Genomic DNA, 23746 nt, shown 5'->3' with positions numbered 1-23746 from the left:
TCCCTATAGGAATATACAAGCTGCCTCCTCAGCATGTATGGCTGGTTTTGCACCGCTCAGTTGAAAAAAATGCATCAAAAATACACACGCATTTTCACCATGTTTTTTAAATGTTTTCTGGGTGCCTACTACCCAGCATGCACCTGCAGGACTTTTCAAAATTCACTGCACCCGCAGAGAAGTGGTGTGGTGTGAAGAGTCCCATAGGATGTAAGGGAAACTTTTCTTACATATTTTTAGCAAGGTAAGAAAAAAAAAAAAAGAAAGGGGAAGGAGCAAAATGGTGTTTGGCTTAGAACTTATGTTAAACTGACCCTCAGGCCCCATTCACACCTGAGCGTTTTGTAGCTTGAAGCTACAAAACGACCTTTTGATCTGTACAAAAATCACATCAAAATTGCACAACTTTCTGCCTAAAAAATTCTATGCTCAGATACGAATGGGGCCTTAGGAAATTAACCACTTTTAAACCCATGCCAATTCTGACATTTCTCTCCTAAATGTAAAAAAAAATCAAAAAAAAAAATCATAATTTGATTACTTAGGACCCCCAAACATTATACAGTATATTTTTTAGCAGAGGCCCTAGAGAATAAAATGGTCTATGTTTTTTATGCCACATGGCATTTTTAAAAACCCTCAGTAAATTTACTTGCGGTTGGCAACCTAGGCGGCTGGATGCCTGGCAATAGCAATGCTTCAGACACCCCTCCGTCCACATTACACCAGCTGCGTCGGAGGCAAGTAATCATATAAACAGTATAATCATCCAGACTCAAAAAAAAAAAAAAAAAAATTATATACATCATCCAGGCTCATAATAACCCTATATACACACAATGACCCCGGAGTTATAATAAATACAGAGTTGTACTCATAAGTTTACACACCCTGGCAGAATTTAGGCTTTGTTGCCCATTTTTCAGAGACTGTGAATGAGAACACAAAAACATTTTTTTCACTCATGGTTAGCGCTTGGCTGAAGCCATTTATCATCAACTGTGTTTACTAATAATGACAAGAGAAACTACAAAAATTACCCTGACCAAAAGTTTACATACCCTGGTGATTTTGTCCTGACTGCACAAAAGTTGACACAAATGGGTTTGAATGGCTATTAAAGGTAACCTGTGATCTGTTTGCTTGCAATTAGTGTGTGCATATAAAAAGGGTCAATGAGTTTCTGGACCCTTGACAGATCCTTGCATCTTTCATCCAGTGCTGCACTGACATTTCTGGATTCTGAGGGGGGAAAGCAAAAGAGTTGTCAAAGGATCTGCAGGAAAAGGTAGTTGAACTGTATAAACCCGGAAAGGGATATAAAAAGACATCCACAGATTTGAGAATGCCAATCAGCAGTGTTCAAACTCTAATCAAGAAGTGGAAAATGAGGGGATTCTGTTGAAAGCAAACCATTGTCAGGTAGCCCAACTAAAATTTCAGCCACAACTGCCAGGAAAATAGTTTGGGATGCAAATAAAAACCCACAAATAACTTCAGGTGAAATACAGGACTCTCTGAAAACATGTGGTGTGGCCGTTACAAGAAGAAAACCATTACTACGCAAATGTCACAAAGTATCCCGCTTACAATACGCCAAACAGCACAGAGACAAGTCATTTGAAGCGATGAGGGCAAAATTTAGCTTTTTGGCCACAACAATAAACGCTACATTTGGAGAAGAGTCAACAAGGCCTATGATGAAAGGTACGCAGGTGGATCGCTGCTGTTTTAGGGATGTGTGAGCTACAAAGGCACAGGAAATTTGTTGGCAAGATGAATGCAGTATGTTATCAAAAAAATACTGGAGGAACATTTGCATTCATAAGCCAGGAAGCTGCGCATAGAACGTACTTGGACATTCCAACATGACGATGATCCAAAACACAAGGCCGAGTCGGCCTGTCACTGACTTAGGCAGAATAAAGTGAAGGTTCTAGAGTGACCATCTCAGTCTCCTGACCTCAATATCATTGAGCCACTCTGGGGAGATCTCAAACGTGCAGTTCATGCAAGACAGCTCAAGAATTTACAGGAACTGGAGGCTTTTTGCCAAGAGGAATGGGCAGCTTTACCATCTGAGAAGATAAAGAGCCTCATCTACAAATACCACAAAAGACTTCAAGCTGTCATTGATGTTAAAGGGGGCAATACACAGTATTAAGAACTGGGGTATGTAAACTTCTGACCAGGGTAATTTGGGTAGTTTCTGTTGTGATTAAACACAGTTGATTGATAACAAATGGCTTAGTTTATGTTATTCATATTCTCTTATGAATGGCCAAGAAATCATAAATTCTAACTTATGAGCACAACTGTGTACACACACTATATTGTCAAAAGTATTGGAACACCTACCTTTACACACACACACACACACACAAACTTTAATGGCATCCCAGTCTTAGCCCTTGTACACACGGTCGGAGATTCAGTCGGAATGTGTCAGATCGGAGCGTTTTGTTGGATATTCCGACTGTGTGTGGTATGCATCGGACGGTTTCCGTCTGAATATCCGTCGGACCAAATTTTCCAACTTGCCGGAAATATTTTCTGACAAACTGCTCCAATCGGACATACTCCGATCATGTGTAGAGAATTCCGATCGGACAAAGTGCCACGCATGCTCAGCTCAAATTCCTACATCAAAGCTATTGGCTACTAGCCTAACCATAGTCCCATCAGAACGAAATTACGTCATCACGTTCTGAAAGATCGGATTTTCCGAAAACTTTGTCCGACCATGTGTATGCAACAGTTTCGGACAAAATCTGACGGATTTGGTTGTCGGAATCTCCAACCGTGTGTACAAGGGCTTAGTCTGTAGGGTTCAATATTGAGTTGGACCACCATTTGCAGCTATAACTCTTCTAAGATGGCTATCCACAAGGTTTAGGAGTGTGTCTATGGGAATGTTTGACCATTCTTCCAGCAGTGCATTTGTGAGGTCAGGCACTGATGTTGGACGAGAAGATCTGGCTCACAGTCTCCGCTGTAATTCATCCCAAAGGTGTTCTATCGGGTTGAGATCAGGACTCTACAGGCCAGTCAAGTTCCTCCACCCAAAACTCACTCATCCATGTCTTTATGGACTTTTCTTTGTGCACTGGTGCGCTGTCATGTTGGGACAAGAAGGGGTCATCCCCAAACTGTTCCCACAAAGTTGGGAGCATGAAATTGTCCAAAAGGTCTTGGTATGCTGATAGCTGATGCCTTAAGAGATCCATTCACTGGAACCAAGGGGCCAAGCCCAACCTCTGAAAAACAACCCCACACCAAATGATTTGGACAAGTGCACAAAGCAAGGTCCACAAAGACATGGATGAGAGAGTTTGGGGTAGAGGAACATGACTGGCCTACACAGAGAACCGACCTCAACCTGATAAAACACTTTTGAAATGAATTACTGGAGACTGCGAGCCAGGCCTTCTTGTCCACATCAGTGTCTGACCTCACAAATGCGCTTCTGGAAGAAAGGTCAAACATTCCCATAGACACACTCCTAAATCTTGTGGACAGCCTTCCCAGAAGAGTTGAAGCTGTTATAGCTGCAAAGGGTGGGTCAATTCTATATTGAACCCAACGGACAAAGACTGGGATGCCATAAAATTTCAGGTGCGTGTAAAGGCAGGTGTCCCAATACTTATGGCAATATAGTGTATATTACACTATATTGGCACATGCCAAGCAGCTTGGATGAGGCCAGGGGCCCGTGCAGTGGGTGTTCTTGGGGCCCCTGTGTAGAAGGGAGTGCTGTGCCTTTCACACGTGTCTCAGTAGTGCACACAGCCAGCAGTTGGAAGAGGAAGGAGGGGAGATAAATCATTAGTGACTGAACTGAGCATTAGCAGGCACTGTTTGCTCCACTCCAGGTGGCAGGCAGCTGCGGGAGAGCATTCACTTCCTGCCATTGGCTCCCCTAGCTCAGGGGCCACAGACACCATCACTGTCACTGTTCATGTAACTACCGCCCCCCGGGACATTGAGCCCGGTGTGCCCCATGGCCAGTCTGGGGCTGGCTACAATATACGCAAACCAAAAATCCCTGTTTTTTTTAAGCAAGCGTTTTCTAAGAGTATGTAACAACAACATATGTGGCTACACCTCTTTCTTATCTTATGATCGCCGGCTCTTCCCGTTTACATCGTGGTCAGCCATAATTGGACACTGCTGATCACGTGCTAAAGAGTCTGTCAGACTTTTTACCTAGATCGTATTTGCGGTGTGTCAGACACACCGCAACGATTGCCATCATGTGTTCCCTGGGGGGGGGGGGGGGGGGAATAGGGGCATGCAGTGGCTTAATATCCTGAAGATGTCATATGATGTCTGGTCAGGATATTGAAACCACTTTGCCGCTGTTATTTTTCTATATGGCGGACGGCAAGTGGTTAAGACCTGAACACTGACATATCTCCATTTCTAGTGCATAGTCATGGGCTCCCATCAGCCGAAGTATGCAGACAGAGGACACACACTGTGCTACACCCCCTTAAAGTGGTTGTAAACCCTTACAAACCACTTTGACCTACAGGTAAGCCTAAATTAAGGCTTACCTGTAGGTCCAAGAAATATCTCCTAAACCTACACGGTTTAGGAGATATCTGCCAAAAGACAGGCACCGCTGTCTACGGCGCATGCGCTGAGCACCCCGCTGTTAATGGCGATATGCCACGAGTGGCGGCTCCCATGAGCAGCGCCGGAGCAGCGAGACCCACCAAGAAGATGGAGGCTCAGTACAAAAGGGGACAGCGGTGAGTGACATCGCTGGCTCCTGTGTCAGGTAAATGACACATAATGGACTACTAGTCCATTATGCTATACATTTGCAGGGAATCAAAGAGGAAGTAAACCCATCAGGGATGGGTTTAGGATTGGTTAAACCCACAAGTCCCCCCCCCCCCCCCCCAAAAGAAACCACAAGTGCTTTTTTTTACCACTACTATTCCTTTATATTGGCTTTTGGAGTTTACAAATGCAGCAATTTAGAAATAAGATGAAAGATTTAGGGCTGGAAAACACTTTTTGATAAATAAAAAGTGCATTTTATATTCAACTCTACAGATCAGACTAAAACGACTCACAAAGGAGGAGGAATAAGGGACAGAGGGACATTGCTCCAAATCAGGGACAGTCCCTCCAAATCAAGGACAGTTGGGGGCTATGTATAGTTTAAGTCAGAAACTAAAAGGGCAGGGATACCTGAAGTCACTGGATTATTCTTTGATGAAGCAATAAATGTACTGTAACCTCCTTGTATTGTGCGAGTACATATACAGTATGTGCTTTTTTATTATTGATTTAGGACTGGTTCGCGCCAGATGCAATCCATTTATATTCTGCATCAGAAACGCTTTCTGCATTTTTATTCTACATCAGAAACGCATTGGCAGTGTTTAACATGGATTCCAATGGCCCCAAGTCACACTAATGCAATATGTTCCAGTGCAGTCAACAAAAGTAGCAAATGTTGCATTTTTTCAATATGGAAGGGGGCAAATTGCATTAAAAACACATTTTGAAATGAAGGGGGGAAAAATAAATAAATAAATAATGCACAACTGAGAAGAAGAAAAAAAAAGGGAGGGGGGGGGGGGGAATACACTGGAAGGCATCAAAAACACACACGCAAAAAACGCATCCAAAAATTGTGGTGTGAACCTACCCTCAAAGCAAGCAGAGTTAATGCTGTAAGGAGACTGAACATTATACTGGGAGCTCTGCATATACAATGCAAACCGCTCATACAGGCTCGTCTCATCACTGGATGGTGCAGGTTTTTCCCTAGCATGGGATGCTGCTGAGGACATTGTCATAGAACAATATATTAGCAATAATATCTATTGGGGTAAATTCAATCTGATTTGGTGGAGGAGAGGCAGGAATTATGTGAATGCACATATCCCTTACAAAATGACATGTTTACATATTTTCTGAATCAGATCATCTACTCTGGAAAAAGCACTATTAGATTGCAACTTACATTTCACAGATATGTAAACTTGCTAGCCTTATAAAAAAAATAAAAAATAAAATAAAAATAAGCACAATTAAAAAAGTTCTTATTAATGCCTTTTGTGACCAGCCGTGGGATTAAAACAGAATCCAGGAAGCATTTTCTGGAATCCTCAGCCTGGCAATTCCATATTAGGACAAGAGACAGCAAGCCGAAAGAGAGAGAGAGAGAAGGGATAGCAGAGGCTTCAGAGAGTGAAGTATGTGAAAAGCGTGATGTTATGGGTGGCTGGCACAAGAAATGTGCAACAAGTGCAGTTCATTATGTGCATTCACAACAAACGTAGCAACCTTGCACCTATTCGAAGACACACGGATCAAGGAAGAGGTTAAAGTTGTCGTACACGTAAAGTCTTTGCTGTCGGCGAAGGAGAAGAGGGTGGAGAGTCCGACTGGGATATCCGCGACCTTGGAAAATCCTTCGATGATCGGTTATACGCTGAAGACATGTTGCGTCCTAGAGATCTGGGTAGCTCGTCTCCAAAATACGTCTTTCCTATGGGAAAACTAAAAATCACTGTGCACGACTATGTAAGTTCTGACATGCAATCCAGCATTTCTACAGCAAACAGCACCACTGAAATGTCCACAGGCAATTTTTTTTCTTTTCTTTTTTTTTTTACAGTGGTTAGAGAGAGAGTACAGCCTTAGTTGTAGAAAAGAATTAAAATATTTGGCAAAGCGCTGCGAGGACAGAGATATGGGAACACGCAGGATACAGGAAGACTTCCAACTACTCAGCAATTTAGTGGGGAAGACACAAAAAATAATAAACACAGACATATAGGGCTAGAGGCTCCTGTTATGGCAATGGGTGGGAGGGACCCTCTAATACTTGCATCAGATTGTTCATGGACGAAAAGCCAAGTAGATTACTTTCAATCCCTGCCAAAACGCTGCACTCCTACAGTCTACGTTGGATTTTAAAAAGGAATCTGACATATGCCAGTGATCATCTTTTAATATTTCTTCTTAGGAATCTAAAGCTAGGAATAAACAGAACTGTACTACACAAGTAAGGCGAAAAAACAAGGATCTCAGACATCAGGTTCCACCAGCACATTCTACTACTTCTCCACCCTGTAATTATGTGATTAGCCATATAAAAATATTCAGGCATGCCCACAATCTACGGGAAGATCAGTTTGTGTTAAATACAGCAACCAGATTCCAGTTGTCGATGTAAGAAGAAAAAAAAAAAAAAAAACACACAGCAATATGGGGTTTTAAATTTATTTTTAGTAATCTTACTTACCTAGGTGGATTCTGCATCTGCCGCCCACTCTAAAGCTGGCCATACACCTATAGATTATCTGCTGATTTTCCATGGTTAGATGGAAAAAGTGCAACAGATTTCTCCATGTATGCTAAACTGTGTGGATGGAGGAATCTCACACTTTTTTCCATCTAACCATAGAAAATCTGCAGATAATCTATAGGTGTATGGCCAGCTGTAGGCTGACAACCGAAAGATCAAACACCGCTGATCGCTGGGTGCTCACAGCTCCCTGAGCAGAGAGCTGGTGACTGTCAGTCAGCGGCTCTCTGCTCTGCCAACACCACCTCTGCATGCTCACTGAAGCGCTGGCCTGTGGAGGGGGCAGGAGCGGCCGGCTCAGGCTCCCAGCGGCTTGCTGAGAGGCCAAGTTGGCTGCTAGTCCAGGCATGTGGGAGGATCTTGACCATAAGGTTGCAATCTTTCCTGAGCTTGGACCAAGTCTGTGACGTCAGCCTATTGTCTGCTGAAAACAGGCCACAGCAGTGCAACATGACCTGTACTCCTGTGATCCACAGAAATACAGCCAAATGAGCTTTGGCCGTCATTCTCCTTTAGGCTGGGTTCACAACAGTGGGAATTGGATGTGGATTTACCTGCATCCAATTTGCATGTCAAGAGACTGTGACCAAGTCTTTATGGAGCCAGTTCACACAGCTCCAGGACGGTTGAGAGCGGTTTGCAGAAGAGTCCTGTGCGTCTCCTGGTGCGTTTCAGGTCGAAACCCAGCAAATAATTTGGACCCAATTGGCCCCTGAAATGGAGAATAGGGATGCACCGGACCCCTGCTGTGAGCCCGGGGCTGGCGCTACCACTAGGCAAAATAGGTAGCCGCCTGGGCCGCACTACCCCCTAGGGCGCAGCCACGGCCTCTGGCTGCCAATGTCCAGCTGAGCGCCCTCTGTCACATGTCACACAGCACCGCTAACCCTAAAGGTGACCATACACTATGCAAGCTGATCGTACAATCTCCTTTAGACACACTATCAACTAATTAGTGTAAGGCCCTGTTCACACTGGTGTGCTTTTGATGTACTAAAAACGCACCTTTCCATTGTGACAATCACGCATAAAAAAAACCCTTTAAGTTCCAACTGTTCACGTCTCTTAACCAATTTTTTTTTTTAAAGTCCCAGCTTGAAAAACGCACCAAAAGTGCACCTTTCAAAAAACACCCAGTTTTCCCAGGTGACCTAGGATCAAGACGCATGCAAAATGATTTATGCCAATACTTAAAGCGGTAGTAAACTCCGCTTTTTGACTTGTACCTACAGTTAAAGTGGTTGTAAACCCACAAAAAACAAACGTGCCATTGCTTCAGTGTGCATGTACCAATGATGTCGGTACATGTTGATACAGGGGATATCTCCTAAACCATTCAGGTTTAGGAGATTTCCTGGCTAGCTACAGGTAAGCCTTATTATGGGCTTACCTGTAGTAAAAAGTGGATTGTAAGGGTTTACAACCACTTTAAGCCTCTAACAAGAGTTGCCTATAGATACAGTGAATATCTCCTAAACTTGCGGTGTTTAGGAGATATTCATGCGTGAAGCAGCTGGTGACGTGACTGGTGCATGCGCACTGCACTCTGAATTGACAGCACATTGAGTGTGCCGTCTATTCAGAGCATTGTGCCGTGACCATGAGGTCGTCATGGCCTAGCCTTTAAAATGGCCAGAAAGTGTGAACCTGGAAGGAAGACCGGGTGACAGCATGCCACTGGTGGGCTATGTTTTGGGGCAAGTCTATCATACTAGCACATTATAACTTAAACTGCCCAGGTGGCAGTTATTTTTTTTAATTCAGGAGTTTACTACCACTTTAATCTTACATTTTAACATAAAGAAAAAAAAATATATAATATTGTGCTTTACAATGCACCAGTATGAACGAACCCTAATGGACCATACACACGATGTGAAAATCAGACAGATCATCTGTTTTTCTTTGCATGCTATTCACATATCGAAAATGAAAAGTTTACTACAGTTACAAAAATTCTTGTACAGTGGATAAAAAAATAATAATAATTCAGAAGTGATGTAACATGTTGCTGTGTATTTGTATTTTCGACCAACAACTGTACTGATTCAACGAAAATTGTACAAGATATATTTTTTTGTGCTTCTCCGATCAGATAAACTGTCGTGATGGGCTCTTCAAAGCCGTTTACCAACGATCAGATCATATGATTGACTTGAAAGCGGTATTTTCCGTCCGATCTTTAGATCACGTGGGTGATTAAGGATGAGCTCCGGCATGTTCGCACAGCCCACGTGCTGAGCCCGCCAGAAAGTCGGCATTGCGCTAATCACAGGCAGTGAAACATTTCCCCGATCTCTGCAGCCGCGCATTGGGACAATGTCTCAATGACTGTGATTAGCGCAGCGATGCGCTGACTTCCTGGCAGGCTCTGCACGTGGGCTGTCCGAACACGCCGGAGCTCATCCTTATGGGTGATTAGGGCCTACCCGATTTGATACAAATTGAACAGATTGTTACAATTCTCTTTCTCCTTCTACACAATTTTTGATAAATCTAAAAGGAGATCGTATAGGCAGTCTGTCTGGGTTCCGGAGCCGTTCTTTGGTGCCTCAGATTGTATAGAGCATAGTCCGCTAACAGCTCACTACGTGTTACAATTTCGATTGTACAATTTCCTTTAGATTTACCTGCAAATATGTATTGCAAGGGCTTGTCTGAATGGAGATATGCTGATTGGTTTAGGTAGGTTCTCATTACATAGGCTTGGTAAATCTCAAATGGATTGTAATGAGATTTTACAATCCGTCTGTCTGGGTTCTGAGCTGTGCGTCAGTCCGGCATGGATGTACATGAAGATCTATGCAGCTGTTACAGGTTGGGTACATGCATCTGCATGGACCACCAGTGCCTCCCAGGGCCCAGGTGCACTGATCAGTACACTCAAGTGAATGAGGCATAAAATGGGTACAGTCAGATTATAATATGTGTGGTCAGATCATCAAACAAAACAAAACACATGTTCACTTTTTTGTTAAATTCGGACAGCCCTAGTATGCTGCTTTTTTATTGGCAGCAGTATATGTTACACCAAAAGACATCTTTAAGCCGCTATAGCAGAAACATCATTTTATCAGGTAGAGAATAAGAAATAAAAGTTGGAAAACAAACATTCACCTTTGTGTGTATTGATTACGCACCCATGTACTTTGCAGTGTTTCTGTGTAGCGGGACTGCTTGTCTCTCCCTTGCCATCCAAACCTCTCATATGTCGACCGCGGGTTCCACAAGTATCGTTGTTCTGCCATGGCTGGGTATTTTAGTCTGACTTTCGTCTACATTATCAAAATGCAAAGAGGCACTAAAAGGTGGATTTATAGTCATCAAACTGCACTCTAAATGAGAGTCTCCAGATTCAGGTGTGTCTATTTCAGCCCTTCCTCCCAAAGCTAAATTAAAGACTCAGCAGGTTAAGCAGCATGCGTCATTCACTAAGATTTCCATTAGAAATGATGTCATCTGTGATTTCTGCTACTCTTCACCTACATGTTAAGACTCACGTAAGATGAAAGTCTAATATTCATTCACTCTGCTGCAGGGGTAGGCAACCCCTAACACTGGTGCCGCAAGCGTCACCCAAAGCCTCTTTTTCCGGCTCTCAACTCCCTCCCCATTAGCAGAGCAGGGAAATGTCAGTGAGACATTAATGCATTCCAGTTTCAGAATTCCCCACGCCGCATCCGCACTGAGGGGGAGGCACTGCGCCCCCACACATTGTAAAAGATGGGAAACATTGTTTGGTTCTCTAACTTTGCTGTAGCTGAGATTGTCAGCTTTTGTGATGGGGAAGAGATTGGGTGCAGTTCTGCTGGGGAAAGGGGGGGTCCCTGTTTTCAGGAGGTGGAAGGCTGTCTTGGCCACTGCTAAAGCCAATCACAGTCCACCATCTGGAGGAAGATGACTCGCTTGGTTGCCACTAGGGATGAGCTCCGGCGTGTTCGCACACTCCATGTGCAAAGCCCGCCAGGAAGTCGCTAATCACAGGCAGTGAGATATTGCCCGATCTCTGCAGCCACACATCGGGAAATATCTCACTGCCTGTGATTAGCGCAGCGCCGCACCGACTTGCTGGCAGGCTCTGCACGTGGAGTGTGCGAACACGCCGGAGCTCATCCTTAGTTGCCACTACCAATCTAAAAAAAAAAGGAATTTCACTGTGATTGAGAAAATCACAATCAGGTGACAGTTTGTGGAGTTATTGTTGAGCTTCTGGGAACTTTGTTGAAATTATTCCTGATATTTTGTGTCACTTACTACTGAACTCCTGCACTTTGTGTCCCTTTAAGCTACAGTCAGTATTCAGTGCAATGAAAATCACGCCTAACCACTTTTTCTTAGCTGCGGGGGCCCAACTTATGATCCTGCACACAGGCCCACTGCTTTCAGAAAATACCTCTGACCTGAGCTCATCATTGCGCATCCATTCCAGATGCTTGTATGTGACGTCACATACAAGCACGTGGGTTGGATGTGAGAGTTGGATCAGCAGGATGAGTGTGCTAGGACAGGTAGATGTGTCTCATCTCTGCTTCCTTTCAACCGTCTTCATATCAAGCATATCATAGGTGAGAACAGCACAGGGTACAGCAGTGGGACAGATGAGCAGGAGGGTACAGCGGTGGCGAAAATGAGCAGGAGGGGTTCAGAGGTGGAACAGAAGAGCAGGAGGGTACAGTGGTGGGGCAGGCGTGCAGGGAGATGCGCAGGGAGGTACAGTGGTGGAAGAGATAAGAAGGGGATTCAGCAGTGGGGCAGAAGAGTAGGGGGTACAGTGATGGGCCAGATGAGCAGGGGGTTCAGTGTTGGGACAGAAAAGCAGGGGAGTAGAGCAGTGGGGCACATGTGAAAGGAGGTGTATTGTTGGGACAGATGAGCAGGGGGTTACAGTGGTGGGGCAGGAGAGCAGGGGGTACAGATGTGAGGCAGATGTGCAGGAGCTACATTGGCGGAGCAGATGGGAAACCTGGTTACAGTGGCACGGCAGATGAGCAGATGGGTTCAGTGTTAGGATAGATGAGAAGGTGATTCAGTAGTGAGACAAAAGAGCATGGGGATATGGCAGTGGAGCAGAAGTGCAGGGAGGTACAGTGGTGGGGCAGATGAGCAGGGGGGTTACAGTGGTTGGACAGAAGAGCAAGGGGGTACAGTGGTGATGCAGATGTGCAGGAGGTACAGTGGTGGGAGGGATGAGTAGGGGGTTCAGCGGTGGGACAGAAAAGCACGGGGGTACAGTGATGGGGCAGATGAGCAGAGGGTTACAGTGTTGGGCCAGATGAGAAGGGGGTTACAGTGGTGGGACAGATGAGAAGGGGGGGGGTTAGTGTTGGGGCAGAGGAGAAAGGAGGTACTTTGGTGGGACAGATGAGCAGGGAGCTACAGCGGTGGGGCAGAGGCACAGGGGGTACAGAGGTGGGGCAGATGTGCAGAGGGGAGCAGAGGAGAAAGGAGGTACATTGGTGGAACACATGAGCAGGGGGTTACAGTGGTGGGGCAGAAGAGCAGGGGGAACAGAGGTGGGACAGATGTGCAGGAGGTACAGCCGTGGGGCAGAGGAGAAAGGGGGTTACAGTAGTGTGGCAGATGAGCAGATGAGTTCAGTGTTAGAAAATATGAGAAGATGGTTCAGTGGTGGAGCAGATGTGCATGGAGGTACAGTGGTGGGGCAGATAAGAAAGGGGGGACATTGGTGGGGCAGATGAGCAGAAGCTTACAGTGGTGGGACAGATGAGCAGGGTGGTATAATGGTGGGACAGATGAGCAGGGGGGTACAGCAGTGGGGCAAATGTGCAGTGTAGTACAGTGGTGGGGCAGATGACAAAGGGGGTACATTGCTGGGGCAGATGAGCAGGGTGGTACAGTGGTAGGGCAGATGTACAGGGGGTTACAGTGGTGGAGCAGATTAGCAGAGTGGTACAATGGTGGGGCATATTTGCAGGGGGACAGTGATCTGAGTTTTGAAGGTGCATGAAGTGGGGCTCATCTGAGGTGTGGAGTTGCAGGAATTGGGGCTGATCTGAGGCGTGAGAGTGCAGGATGTTAATTTATCACTACTAAAGTAGTTTACAGCATTTACTTTATAAAAAAAAACTTTTCGTGATTGAGAGTGTGAAGTTTACATTTTTGTTATAAAATCGGCACGCTCAATTTCTTTGAAAACGGTTTTTGGCACACTGTTCTCAAAAAGTCGCCTACCCCTGCTCTGCTGTATAACTAACTGTGTTTTGCGTATAACGCAGGGAAGCAATGATATGCCATTTTTTTGTGTTGTTTTATGAATTTTGTTACTTATTTACACCGGTCAGCTGTAACATTATGACCATTGACATGTAAAGTGAATAACATTGATTATAACATTACTATGGCACTTAAGAAGTGGGTTATAGATTTTCAGGCAGCAAGTGAACATGTTGTCCCTGAAGTTGATGTGTTGAAAGTACAAACAATGGGCAAGAGTAAGGATTTGAGCAACTTTTGACAAGGGCCAAATTGTAATTACTAGATGACTGGCTTAGAGCAACACCAAAACTGCAGCTCTTTGTGGGATGTTCCTTGTAGGGCTGTCAATAAATGGGCAGCAGTGGCCCTCCTGTACTGGGTCGGGCTAGAAGGTGGGTCTGGGCTGCAGGGGAATAGAATGTGGGCAGAAATGCTGAATGGTGCAGCTGGAGGACAATTTGTGGAACTGACCTCCAGTGTGTCTCTCCATGCAGCAGCTGAAAGCCAGCTTCTCCTCTCCCTCCCACAGGCTTTCAGCTGCTGCAGGGAGAGACTGACAGGGGATTGGTTCCTGTAATTGCTCCCTCTGCCACACCAATAACCCTCCCCGTGCAGGATTTGATTCTTCCTGCTGCCTGGGCCCCACTTTGTGCCCCCCTTCCCCACGGCGCTGCCTCCTCTCCTTTTCAGCTGCTGCGGGCATACAAGGTGGGAGATCTTTTCAGGATAAAGAGCAGGAGGAGGGTCAGTAAATATGTCATATTTACCAACCCCTTCCTTTTGTCAATGAGCACAACGAATGATCACTCAGTGCAGTTCTATCTTTTAGAATTAGCAGGAATATTGTAAGTCATTTTGTGTTTGTATCCGATAATAATGATTTTAGTTTATTTTTAGTGAACATATTGTTTTATTATTTTGGGTAGGCTGTATTTGGCCCTGTGATTTCTAACAGCAGCCCTGGTTCCCATCTGCATTGATCATGACTTACCAAAAAAGTGGTCCAAGGAAGGAAAAGCGGTGAACCAGCAACCACGGCTGATTGATAGTTGTGGGGAGTGAAGGCTGGCCTATGCAGTCTGATCCAATACTAAAGCTCAAATTGTTGAAAAAGTTAATGCGGATTGCGATAGAAGACACAGTGTATCAGAGGTTGTTACATATGGGGCTGGCTGTGTATCAACAGATCAGTCAGGGTGCCCATGTTGGCCCATGTCCACAGCCAAAAGCACCTACAATGGGCATCAGAACTGGACCACAAAGCAATGGAACAAGATGGCCTGATCTGATGAGCTACATTTTCTTTTACATCATGAGGATGGCCGGGGTGTGTGTGTGGATCGCTTACCTGGGGTAGAGATGACAATAGGATACAATATGGGAGGAAGGTAAGCCAGCGGATGCTTTGGGCATATTCTGCTGGGAAACTTTGGGACCTGCCGTTCATGTGGATGTTACTTTGGAGTCCATGTTTCAATGAGTCAGGGCTATTTTGCCAGCAAAAGGGGGGACTTACTCAATATGTGGATGGTCATAATTTAAGACATCCCAAGTCTCATGAGAGGTGCGGGAGTCTCCCGCATTTGGGCTGCGGCTCCCTGACACCCGCAAGTACCATGGCTGCAGGTAGGGTGCTCACGTGTCCCGGATTGCCCGGGACTGTTCGGCAATTTTCATCTCTGTCCCAGGTCCCAGGCACCTTCATTCCAGGACAATACAGTGTCCTGGAATGAAATGAAGGACACGCAGCCAGTGGCAGCCACCCTAACTGATCACCAGCAGAACTGGTTGCTAGGGCCGCCCCGCCTGGTGTCGTCATACTCACAGATAATCTCAGAGTGAGGCCGGATCAGGATCGAGGCCCATGTCAGTGCTGCACTGGCTCCACCCACCTTCTCCTTCTCCAGCTCCCGCAGTCCGCTACTCAGGTACTTGATGCAGAAGAGGCACTAGTCTGGGCCCTGACCTGGGATTGACAGCAGCAGCCAGGAGTCAAGTCGACCCATGTCTAGATTACCCTGTGCAGTGCAGTGTGAGTGTTATGATCAGGGGTGGACTAACCATTTGGGCACTGCCTGTGGTCCGCCCCTCCTGCCTATACCTGCCAGCGCTTGATGCAGCTATAGGAAAGGACTCAGGTGCTGGCCGAGATGAGAGAATGATCGTGGAGCCATGGGGATGATGGCAGAAGCAACCGCACTGACCACTTCTTTTCCCAGGGAATCTGGCAGGGGGAGGGGTTATATAGTCTCAGCCTCGCCCACAGTCTACAATCCTGCCGATGGGGACAGCCGGAGCTGAACTTAGAGAGCTGGAGATGATGCACTGCAGCATGGACTGGTCTCAGAGCTGTCAGCCTGTGTGCAGCACAGCAACAGGCCAGTGTGTGATCACCAGGCCAGCTGTTCAGTTTGTCACACCGCTTTAATGTATAGCAAGCAGTCTAATGGCGCGGACACACGACAGGACTTTCCGGAAAACTAGGTGTTGAATATTGGGAATAGCATTTAGGGAGTACCATTTCCTACATATAAGACTGATGTCATCTGTACACTGAGTGCCACTCAGTGTACAGATGTCAGTGTTATATGTAGGGAATGGTACTCTGTGTACAGATACCCAGGGGCGGACTGACCGTTCAACACCCAGACACTGCTCAAGGACCCAGGGCCAGTAGGGAGCCCCATGAGGGAACTGTCTGCACAGCTGAGGACAGAGTACATGCTTGGGGTGCCCGGCTTCTCCACAGGTGAGGCAGGAGCTTGCCCACTGTCCTATGCTGTGTCCAGGGACAGCTCCACTCATGTCCCATCCTCTCCAAGCCTGAACCAAACATGCTGTCAGCCCAGTCTGGGCTCCACGTCCTCGCCAGTCTTTTTCTTTCTCTATCTGACTTGGGACTATGTGCCAGATGAAAGCCTCTTCTATGCCTGAGCTGGGTGGACAACCATGGGGCTCAGCCTAACCCCTGGGGCCACACAGCAATGTCCACTACCAAGAACAACTTGCTGACTGATCACTGCACTCCACAGTAAATGCCCCATCACTGTGAGTACCCACGTTACACCCCTCTCTCTCTCTCACTCCCTCTCTCTCACTTCCTCTCTTTTTCACTCCTCTTTCTTTCTTCCCCCTCTCTTTCTCAACCTCCTCCCTCTCTCACCCCTCTCTCTCTCACTCCCCCTCCCTCCCTCACCCCCTCTCACATCCCCCTCTCTCCCTCACCCCCCTCTCTCCCTCTCTCTCTCTCCCCCCTCTCTCTCAGATCCCCTCTCTCTCTGTCTGTCTCACCTCCCCCTCTCTATCACCCTCCCTCTCTCAGCCCCCCACTTCTCTGTCAGTCGCCCCCTCTCTCAGCCCCATTTCTCTCTCTCTGCCTCCTTACCTGTTTCAAGCAGAAACACTGCACATACTTACTCCCACATCCATGACCACTTCAAATCACTGAAGTGGTCATGGTGGTTAAAGTGTTCCTTTGATATCTCTCAGAAGAAGTAAACCTCTGTATACGGATTCCATTTCATTTGATCACCCCTAGTTGTGTTAAATTGGTGGTGGGGGGTGGGTTATAATCTTATGGCTGATTGAAGTATAAAGTAGGCAATGTGACTTTCACAGTTCACTTGTGGTCATTCACTGTCATTCAAAACTCATGCATCTGGTAGATTCACCTGCAGTGCATGTTTGGTAAATATCAGATTCACTGCTTTATAAATATGCTTCTTTGCATATTTTTAAAGTCATGGTAAATCTTGCTACCTGCACCATGTGATGTTCGCCTACATAAGATGTGTATTGATCATGAAGTTTTAGCTCCCGTACACACAGTCGGACAACCGCGTTGTCGGTTAATCCGACCGTGTGTGGGCTCCATCTGACTTTTTCCATCGGAATGTCCAACCAACAAAGTTTGAGAGCTGGATATAAAATTTTCCAACAACGTGATCCGATCAGACTTTGTCCAAGCGTTTGTAGAGCTTTCCAATCGGACAAAGTGCCACGCATGCTCAGATCAAATTAGGAGACCAAAGCTTTTGTCCAACCGTGTGTATGCAACACCAGCTTCGGACAAAATCCATCTGAAAAAATCTGTTGGACTTTGTGGTCGGAATTTCTGACAGTGTTTAGGGGCTTAGCTGTCAATTGTTGCCTTGTGTGCACAGCCTATACTACAGTAAATCTTCCTATTCCAGTGTCAGAAGCTTCTGTTTGTGGCATGGCACTGCACTAGTTAATGCATGGCCTCGGTCTGTGAAAGCTGACATTTTCTGTGAAGCATAGGCATGCGCAGGGGGTGTGCCAAGTGTGCCAATTTCCCCTACTGCGCCCCCCCTGGCCCTGCAGTGCTGCTGGCTTCTCACCTCTCCTCTTCCCCCAGCTGCTACGGGGGATGCTTCAAGATGGACAGTGGAGGAAGGGGCTAGTAAATAGTAAATATGTAATTTACCGGGCCCTTCCCTTTCTACGAAAAAGAAAAAAAAGGGTTAACATGGACTACTCCAAATAAGTTACCATGTGACACCAGTGGAATTGAGGACTGTCTTGATACCAGAGATTAGGCAAAGTAAAGTTACATCGATTTTATTCAAAAAAGTTTATCATTAAAAACCTTTGTTGCTAACCAATCATTTTATAGGTTTGTAGAACAGACAATGTTACAATGAAATAATGCCCAGCCCCCCCATTTAAAGGAGCCGGGGATCCAACAGCTTATGCCCAAGTTGATGGTATTTCTAAGTCGCTTCTTCAGGAGATCTGTTGGCGCATCTAAGGTTAAATAAATACAATCTCATGATTAGAGTTATACAACGCTGAACTTACTACAATAAGGCATATTATGGCCTTACAAAATTAAATACATGGAGTAATTTTATAATCATAACAAAGGTAGTGAGAGCACGGCTTACCTTCGAGGTCCCCAAGAGAAGCCTACATATAGGAACGGATGGCTCCCTAAAAAGGGGTCTGCCACCCCTGGGGCGGACACGGGAGGCACGTTTAGACAGAGTAGGCTGTGGATAACAATTTAAAGAAACAGTATGTATAGATGTCCACACATGTGGTCTTTGCCCACACTATGGCAGACATATAGTTAAAATCATAACAACAGTTAGGGAAGGCTAATGAAAGGAGAGAACACCAGTATGGACAACAAGAGGAAAGAAAAAATGGGGGTGTTGAGAAGGGGGGAGAAAAAAAAAAAGGGAGAGAAGGGGAAAAGGATTCCTAACTTTATCAAATATTTTACAGCTGAACAAATCACCCCACTTATCTTCCTCTATACTTCACAACAGGTCCCTTTGTGGGTTGATTTGGAACCATTCTGCTGCTCCCTGTGTCCTTGCTTGCTTCCCTGCCTTTCATCTAACACCATATTTGCTTCCATTAGCCTCCTATTGCTGCACACACTTAACATTTGGGACACCACCAAATATTTTGCCAAGCTCATTTCACCATACCTACCCCTTTTACCCCTTCTGGGTAATTCTTTGTTCTTCCCTGGACTACAACCCCCTTGTACCTTTCATTAGTGGGACCTCTATAAATTCTATTATGTCTCTACTTTCATCAGTGGTCAGGTCACACTACAATCTCTAAGCACCACCCTTGTCCCCAATAACAGCCCACCAGCTACCTAAACTAGATTTCAGCAAAGCATTTGATGCAGTTTCACATAATGATCCCATGAAAAGTTGTACAAGCTGTGATTTAACCCGTGGGTGGTTTAGTGGATGTGCCATTAGCTAATGAATAGATATCAGACTGCAGTTGTGAATTGGGTTTCTTTGGAACAAAGACCCATCACTAGTGGTGTACCTCGTACTAAGTCCCATTTCCATTTTATCTATTTGTTCTAATGGCACAAAGGTGTCTAATAGTGTTGATATTCCTGGAGGTATAACAAAACAGCGGAAAATTGCAGTCCAGTGTTTATAAATGTTAAATAATGCAGCTAGAGAAAATAAGTTCTCTGATAGAATATCATGGGTACAGTGTTGGCCAGAGGAAAAAAATCTGGGTGTATTTATTTCAGATGATTGCAAATCAAGCAAATAGTCTGGCCAGGCAGTGGGAAAAGCAAACAGAATTCTAAGGTGTATCACTAGACAGTTCACCAGCATGAAGAAGGATGCCCTGCTCTGTAGTTATACCTTATTTAGAATACCGTGCCCAGTTCTGGAGACTTCACTTACAAAAAGATATTGATAATATAGTATTATCCCAGAGATGGACAACAAAAATGGTAAAAGCTTATCAGTAACTTACTATGTACAGTTTTAAGGAAAGAATCGAGAGGAGACATGACTGAAACCTTTAAATATGTTAAAGGGGTGAATAAGGTCCAGGAGGGCAGTATTGAACAAGAGAATTACCTCAAACTAGTAGGAGAAAAATTCAAAACTAACCCTAGAAAGTATTTTCTTTTCCAAAAGATGCTTGAAATAGACTTTCAGCAGCGGTAATGAGGCAGTTAACATGTTTGGGACAAACTGAGATCTCTATTCTGGTGAAAAAAGTAAAGAAAATAAAAATAAAAATAAAAAATAAATATTCTAAAAATGAAGAAGACTTGATTGACAACTTTGTCTTTTTTCTGCGGGCACTCTTCTATGATTCTCTAATAAGCATTCACAATATTGAAGTCTATGTCTGATACAGTCAGGTCCATAGATATTGGGACATCGTCACAATTCTAATCTTTTTGGCTCTATACACCACCACAATGGATTTGAAATGAAACAAACAAGATGTGCTTTAACTGCAGACTTCAGCTTTAATTTGAGGGTATTTACATCCGAATCAGGAGAACGGTGTAGGAGTTACAACAGTTTGTATATGTGCCTCACACTTTTTGGCTGCTCAGTTGTTCCATGGCCAGGTGTGTGTTAGTCCCTCCTTATCCCATTTACAAGGAGCAGATAAAAGGTCCAGAGTTCATTTCAAGTGTGCTATTTGCATTTGGAATCTGCTGTCAACTCTCAATATGAGATCCAAAGAGCTGTCACTATCAGTGAAGCAAGCTATCATTAGGATGAAAAAAACAAAACAAACCCATCAGAGAGATAGCAAAAACATTAGGTGTGGCCAAATCAACTGTTTGGAAAATCCTTACAAAAGAAAGAACGCAATGGTGACCTCAACAACACCAAAAGACCACGGAAAACAACTGTGGTAGATAACCAAAGAATTCTTCCCAGGTGAAGAAAACACCCTTCACAACAGTTGGCCAGATCAAGAACACTCTCCAGGAGGTAGGTGTATGTTTGTCAAAGTCAAAAATCAAGAGAAGACTTCACCAGAGTGAATACAGAGGGTTCACCACAACATGTAAACCATTGGTGAGCCTCAAAAACAGGAAGGCCAGATTTGAGTTTGTCAAACAACATCTAAGAAAGCCTTCACAGTTCTGGAACAACATCCTATGGACAGAGGATACCAAGATCAACTTGTACCAGAGTGATGGGAAGAAAAGAGTATGGAGAAGGAAAGGAACTGCTCATGATCCAAAGCATACCACCTCATCAGTAAAGTATGGTGGTGGTACTGTCATGGCATAGGCATGTATGGCTGCCAATGGAACTGGTTCTCTTGTATTTATTGATGATGTGACTGATGACAAAAGCAGCAGGATGAATTCTGAAGTGTTTCGGGCATTATTATCTGCTCATATTCAGCAAAATGCTTCAGAACTCATTGGATGGCGCTTCACAGTGCAGATGGACAATGACCCGAAGCATACTGTAAAAGCAACCAAAGAGTTTAAGGGAAAGAAGTGGAATTTTATGCAATGGCCAAGTCAGTCACCTGATCTGAATCTGATTGGGCATTCATTTCACTTGCTGAAGACAAAACTGAAGGAAAAATTCCCCAAGAACAAGCAGGAACTGAAGACAGTTGCAGTAGAGGCCTGGCAGAGCATCACCAGGGATGAAACCCAGTGTCTGGTGATCTCTATGCGTTCCAGACTTTAGGCTGTAATTGACTGCAAAGGATTTGCAACCAAGTATTAAAAAGTGAAAGATTGATGGATGATTGTGAATCTGTCCCATTACTTTTGGTCCCTTAAAAACTGGGATGCACAAATACAAATTGCTGTAATTCCTACACCCCATAATACCCTCAAATTAAAGCTGCAGCACATCTTGTTTGTTTCATTTCAAATCCATTGTGGTGGTGTGTAGAGCCAAAAAGATTAGAATTGTGTGAATTTCCCCATACTTATGGACCTGACTGTATATGGATAGCATCACTTCTATAATCATTGGCTGTGCCACCCTTTAAATAAAAGTGACTAAATCTAAAACTATTTAAAGAAGGCATTTTTAATTTATCAGAGCACGTGAATTCAATCCAATCAACCACTTATTTTTACATTTGTTGCAGGTATTCTTTATACCCTGTTTCCCCCGAAAATAAGACCCAGCATGATCATCGGTGATGGCTGCGATATAAGCCCTACCCCTCAAATAAGCCCTAGTTAAAGTCCTTGAAGGTCTTATTTTCAGGGTAAGGCTTATTTTTGGGGAAACAGGGTAGGGCTTATATGGGGGGTAGGGCTTATATTGCAGCCATCACCGACAATCCCGCTAGGTCTTACTTTCGGGGAAACAGGGTAGAACCTGTAAGACTTTTCATATCCCTGATATCCTCGACCTTTTGTTGGACTGTTGGTTGTTAAGGTGACTTCCATAGTGCCGGTATGCATGACTGTTAACCAGATGGTGCAAAATCTATTTTTTGTAAGCTGCTGTCGAAGTTGTGAAGTAGAAGGAATAATTCAGGCATTTTAAGAAGATTTTTAGGTAATATCATGGACCTGTGTCCAGGAAGTGTCAAGGGAGGGGCAGGACCAGAACAGATCTAATAGGTCTACTCTACCCTGTCCATATCTCCAACAAGTATCTGAGACTGTAGGATATACAGAATGCAAAAGGGCAGCCCAACCAACGGATTACTATCTTATACCTTGAATCCCAAAATTTGTTGCATATTGAGGACCTAAAAGTCATAGTATAAGTGTGTTTTTGTATGTGCTTCTGGGGACAGGGCAATCACCAGATCTTGTTCCCATTGATCCAAATAATGTAATGAGGATTGAGCCTCCATAAGAAGCCATTTGCAGGTTGTGAAAAGGGGGTGGTTGATTGGGCCCTCTGCCTGGCATTCGTGTTTGAATGGTATACAATTTCGGGAGCGCTTTGCAGGACTGGGAAGGGAATTAAAAATGCTGCAGAATCTGTAAGGTGCCTAAAAAAAAAAAAAAAATTCCTGAGAACTTGCAAGCTGAGTGACAATCAACCAGAGTAACATAGGAAGTGCCACGTGCACCATTTGTGGGCCTGCTTAATCTGAAGGAACTGTTTATCTTGTGTATCCGGAGAGAAGTCAGGATGATCAAGGATGAAGAGTAGGGACGAAGGTGAAGGAGCTATCCCGTACAAATCAAAAGCTATATATATCTATATATAAATATATAAGGGGTCCATATAGTGAACTTGGTGTTGAGTTATTCACTTTACGGTCAACACTGGGGACAATGGGGCACTCTTTATGTCTAGAGCAAAAGAGATTTCATCTCCAAATATGGAAAGGTTTCTTCAAAGTAAGAGCTCTGAAAATGCGGAATAGACCACCTCCAGAGGGGGTCCTGGCTAGCTCGGTAGATTGTTTTAATAAATGCCTGGATTCTTTCCTAAATTTACATAATATAACTGGGTACTATCATTTATAGGTAAAGATGATCCAGGGAAAATCCGATTGCCTCTCTGGGATCAGGAAGGAAATGTTTCCCCTGCTGTAGCAAATTGGATCCTGCTTTTCTGGGGGTTTTTTCGCCTTCCTCTGGATCAACTGTGGGTATGGGATTGGGTATATGGGATTGTATGATTTTTTTGGTTTTTTTTATGGTTGAACTAGATGGACTTGTGTCTTTTTTTCAACCTGACTAACTATGTAACTATACAACACACTTTCCAGGTTGCCCCTATAGTAGAATGTTTGATTAGTTCCAGTGTGGGCAATTTGGATAGTCAGCGATACCCATTGCTTCAAGGATCAAAGTTTGAACCCATCTAGTGTCCTTGTCAGTTGTGAAGTGATACAGTTGAATATCTGGCCATTCCTCCTTCAGTCCTCGAAGTATGAAGTATTTCAGATGTGCAGGTTTGTCAGTTTTTTTTAAGAGATTGGAGATGT

General features: G+C 44.6%; 1 protein-coding gene across 6 annotated transcripts in view; it reads right to left on the bottom strand.

Moving 5' to 3' along the window:
• LOC143982594 (protein phosphatase 1 regulatory subunit 12B-like) overlaps positions 1-10711 on the bottom strand; it is a 121868-nt gene extending 111157 nt beyond the window's left edge. For 2 of the 6 annotated variants that reach the window (XR_013274486.1, XM_077481456.1), the window contains exon 1: positions 10474-10711. Coding sequence is in view for 4 of the 6 variants with exons in the window: in XM_077481456.1 (XP_077337582.1) it covers positions 10474-10581 (108 nt within the window). In the remaining 2 variants the exon portion in view is untranslated. Of the gene's footprint in view, positions 1-6359; positions 6503-10450 lie in introns of those variants that run through there. The other 4 variants (XM_077481457.1, XM_077481459.1, XM_077481458.1 and 1 more) reach the window with 3 other exon arrangements.
• Positions 10712-23746: the final 13035 nt, after the last annotated feature.

The sequence above is a fragment of the Lithobates pipiens genome, unplaced genomic scaffold (genome assembly GCF_037356315.1).
Source record: "Lithobates pipiens isolate NorthernLeopardFrog02 unplaced genomic scaffold, aLitPip1_a1.2 Scaffold_16, whole genome shotgun sequence".
In the NCBI taxonomy this organism is placed as follows: Eukaryota; Metazoa; Chordata; class Amphibia; order Anura; family Ranidae; genus Lithobates; species Lithobates pipiens.
Note: the sequence above shows the minus strand (reverse complement) of the source record. Positions and strands in the feature narration are given on the sequence as shown.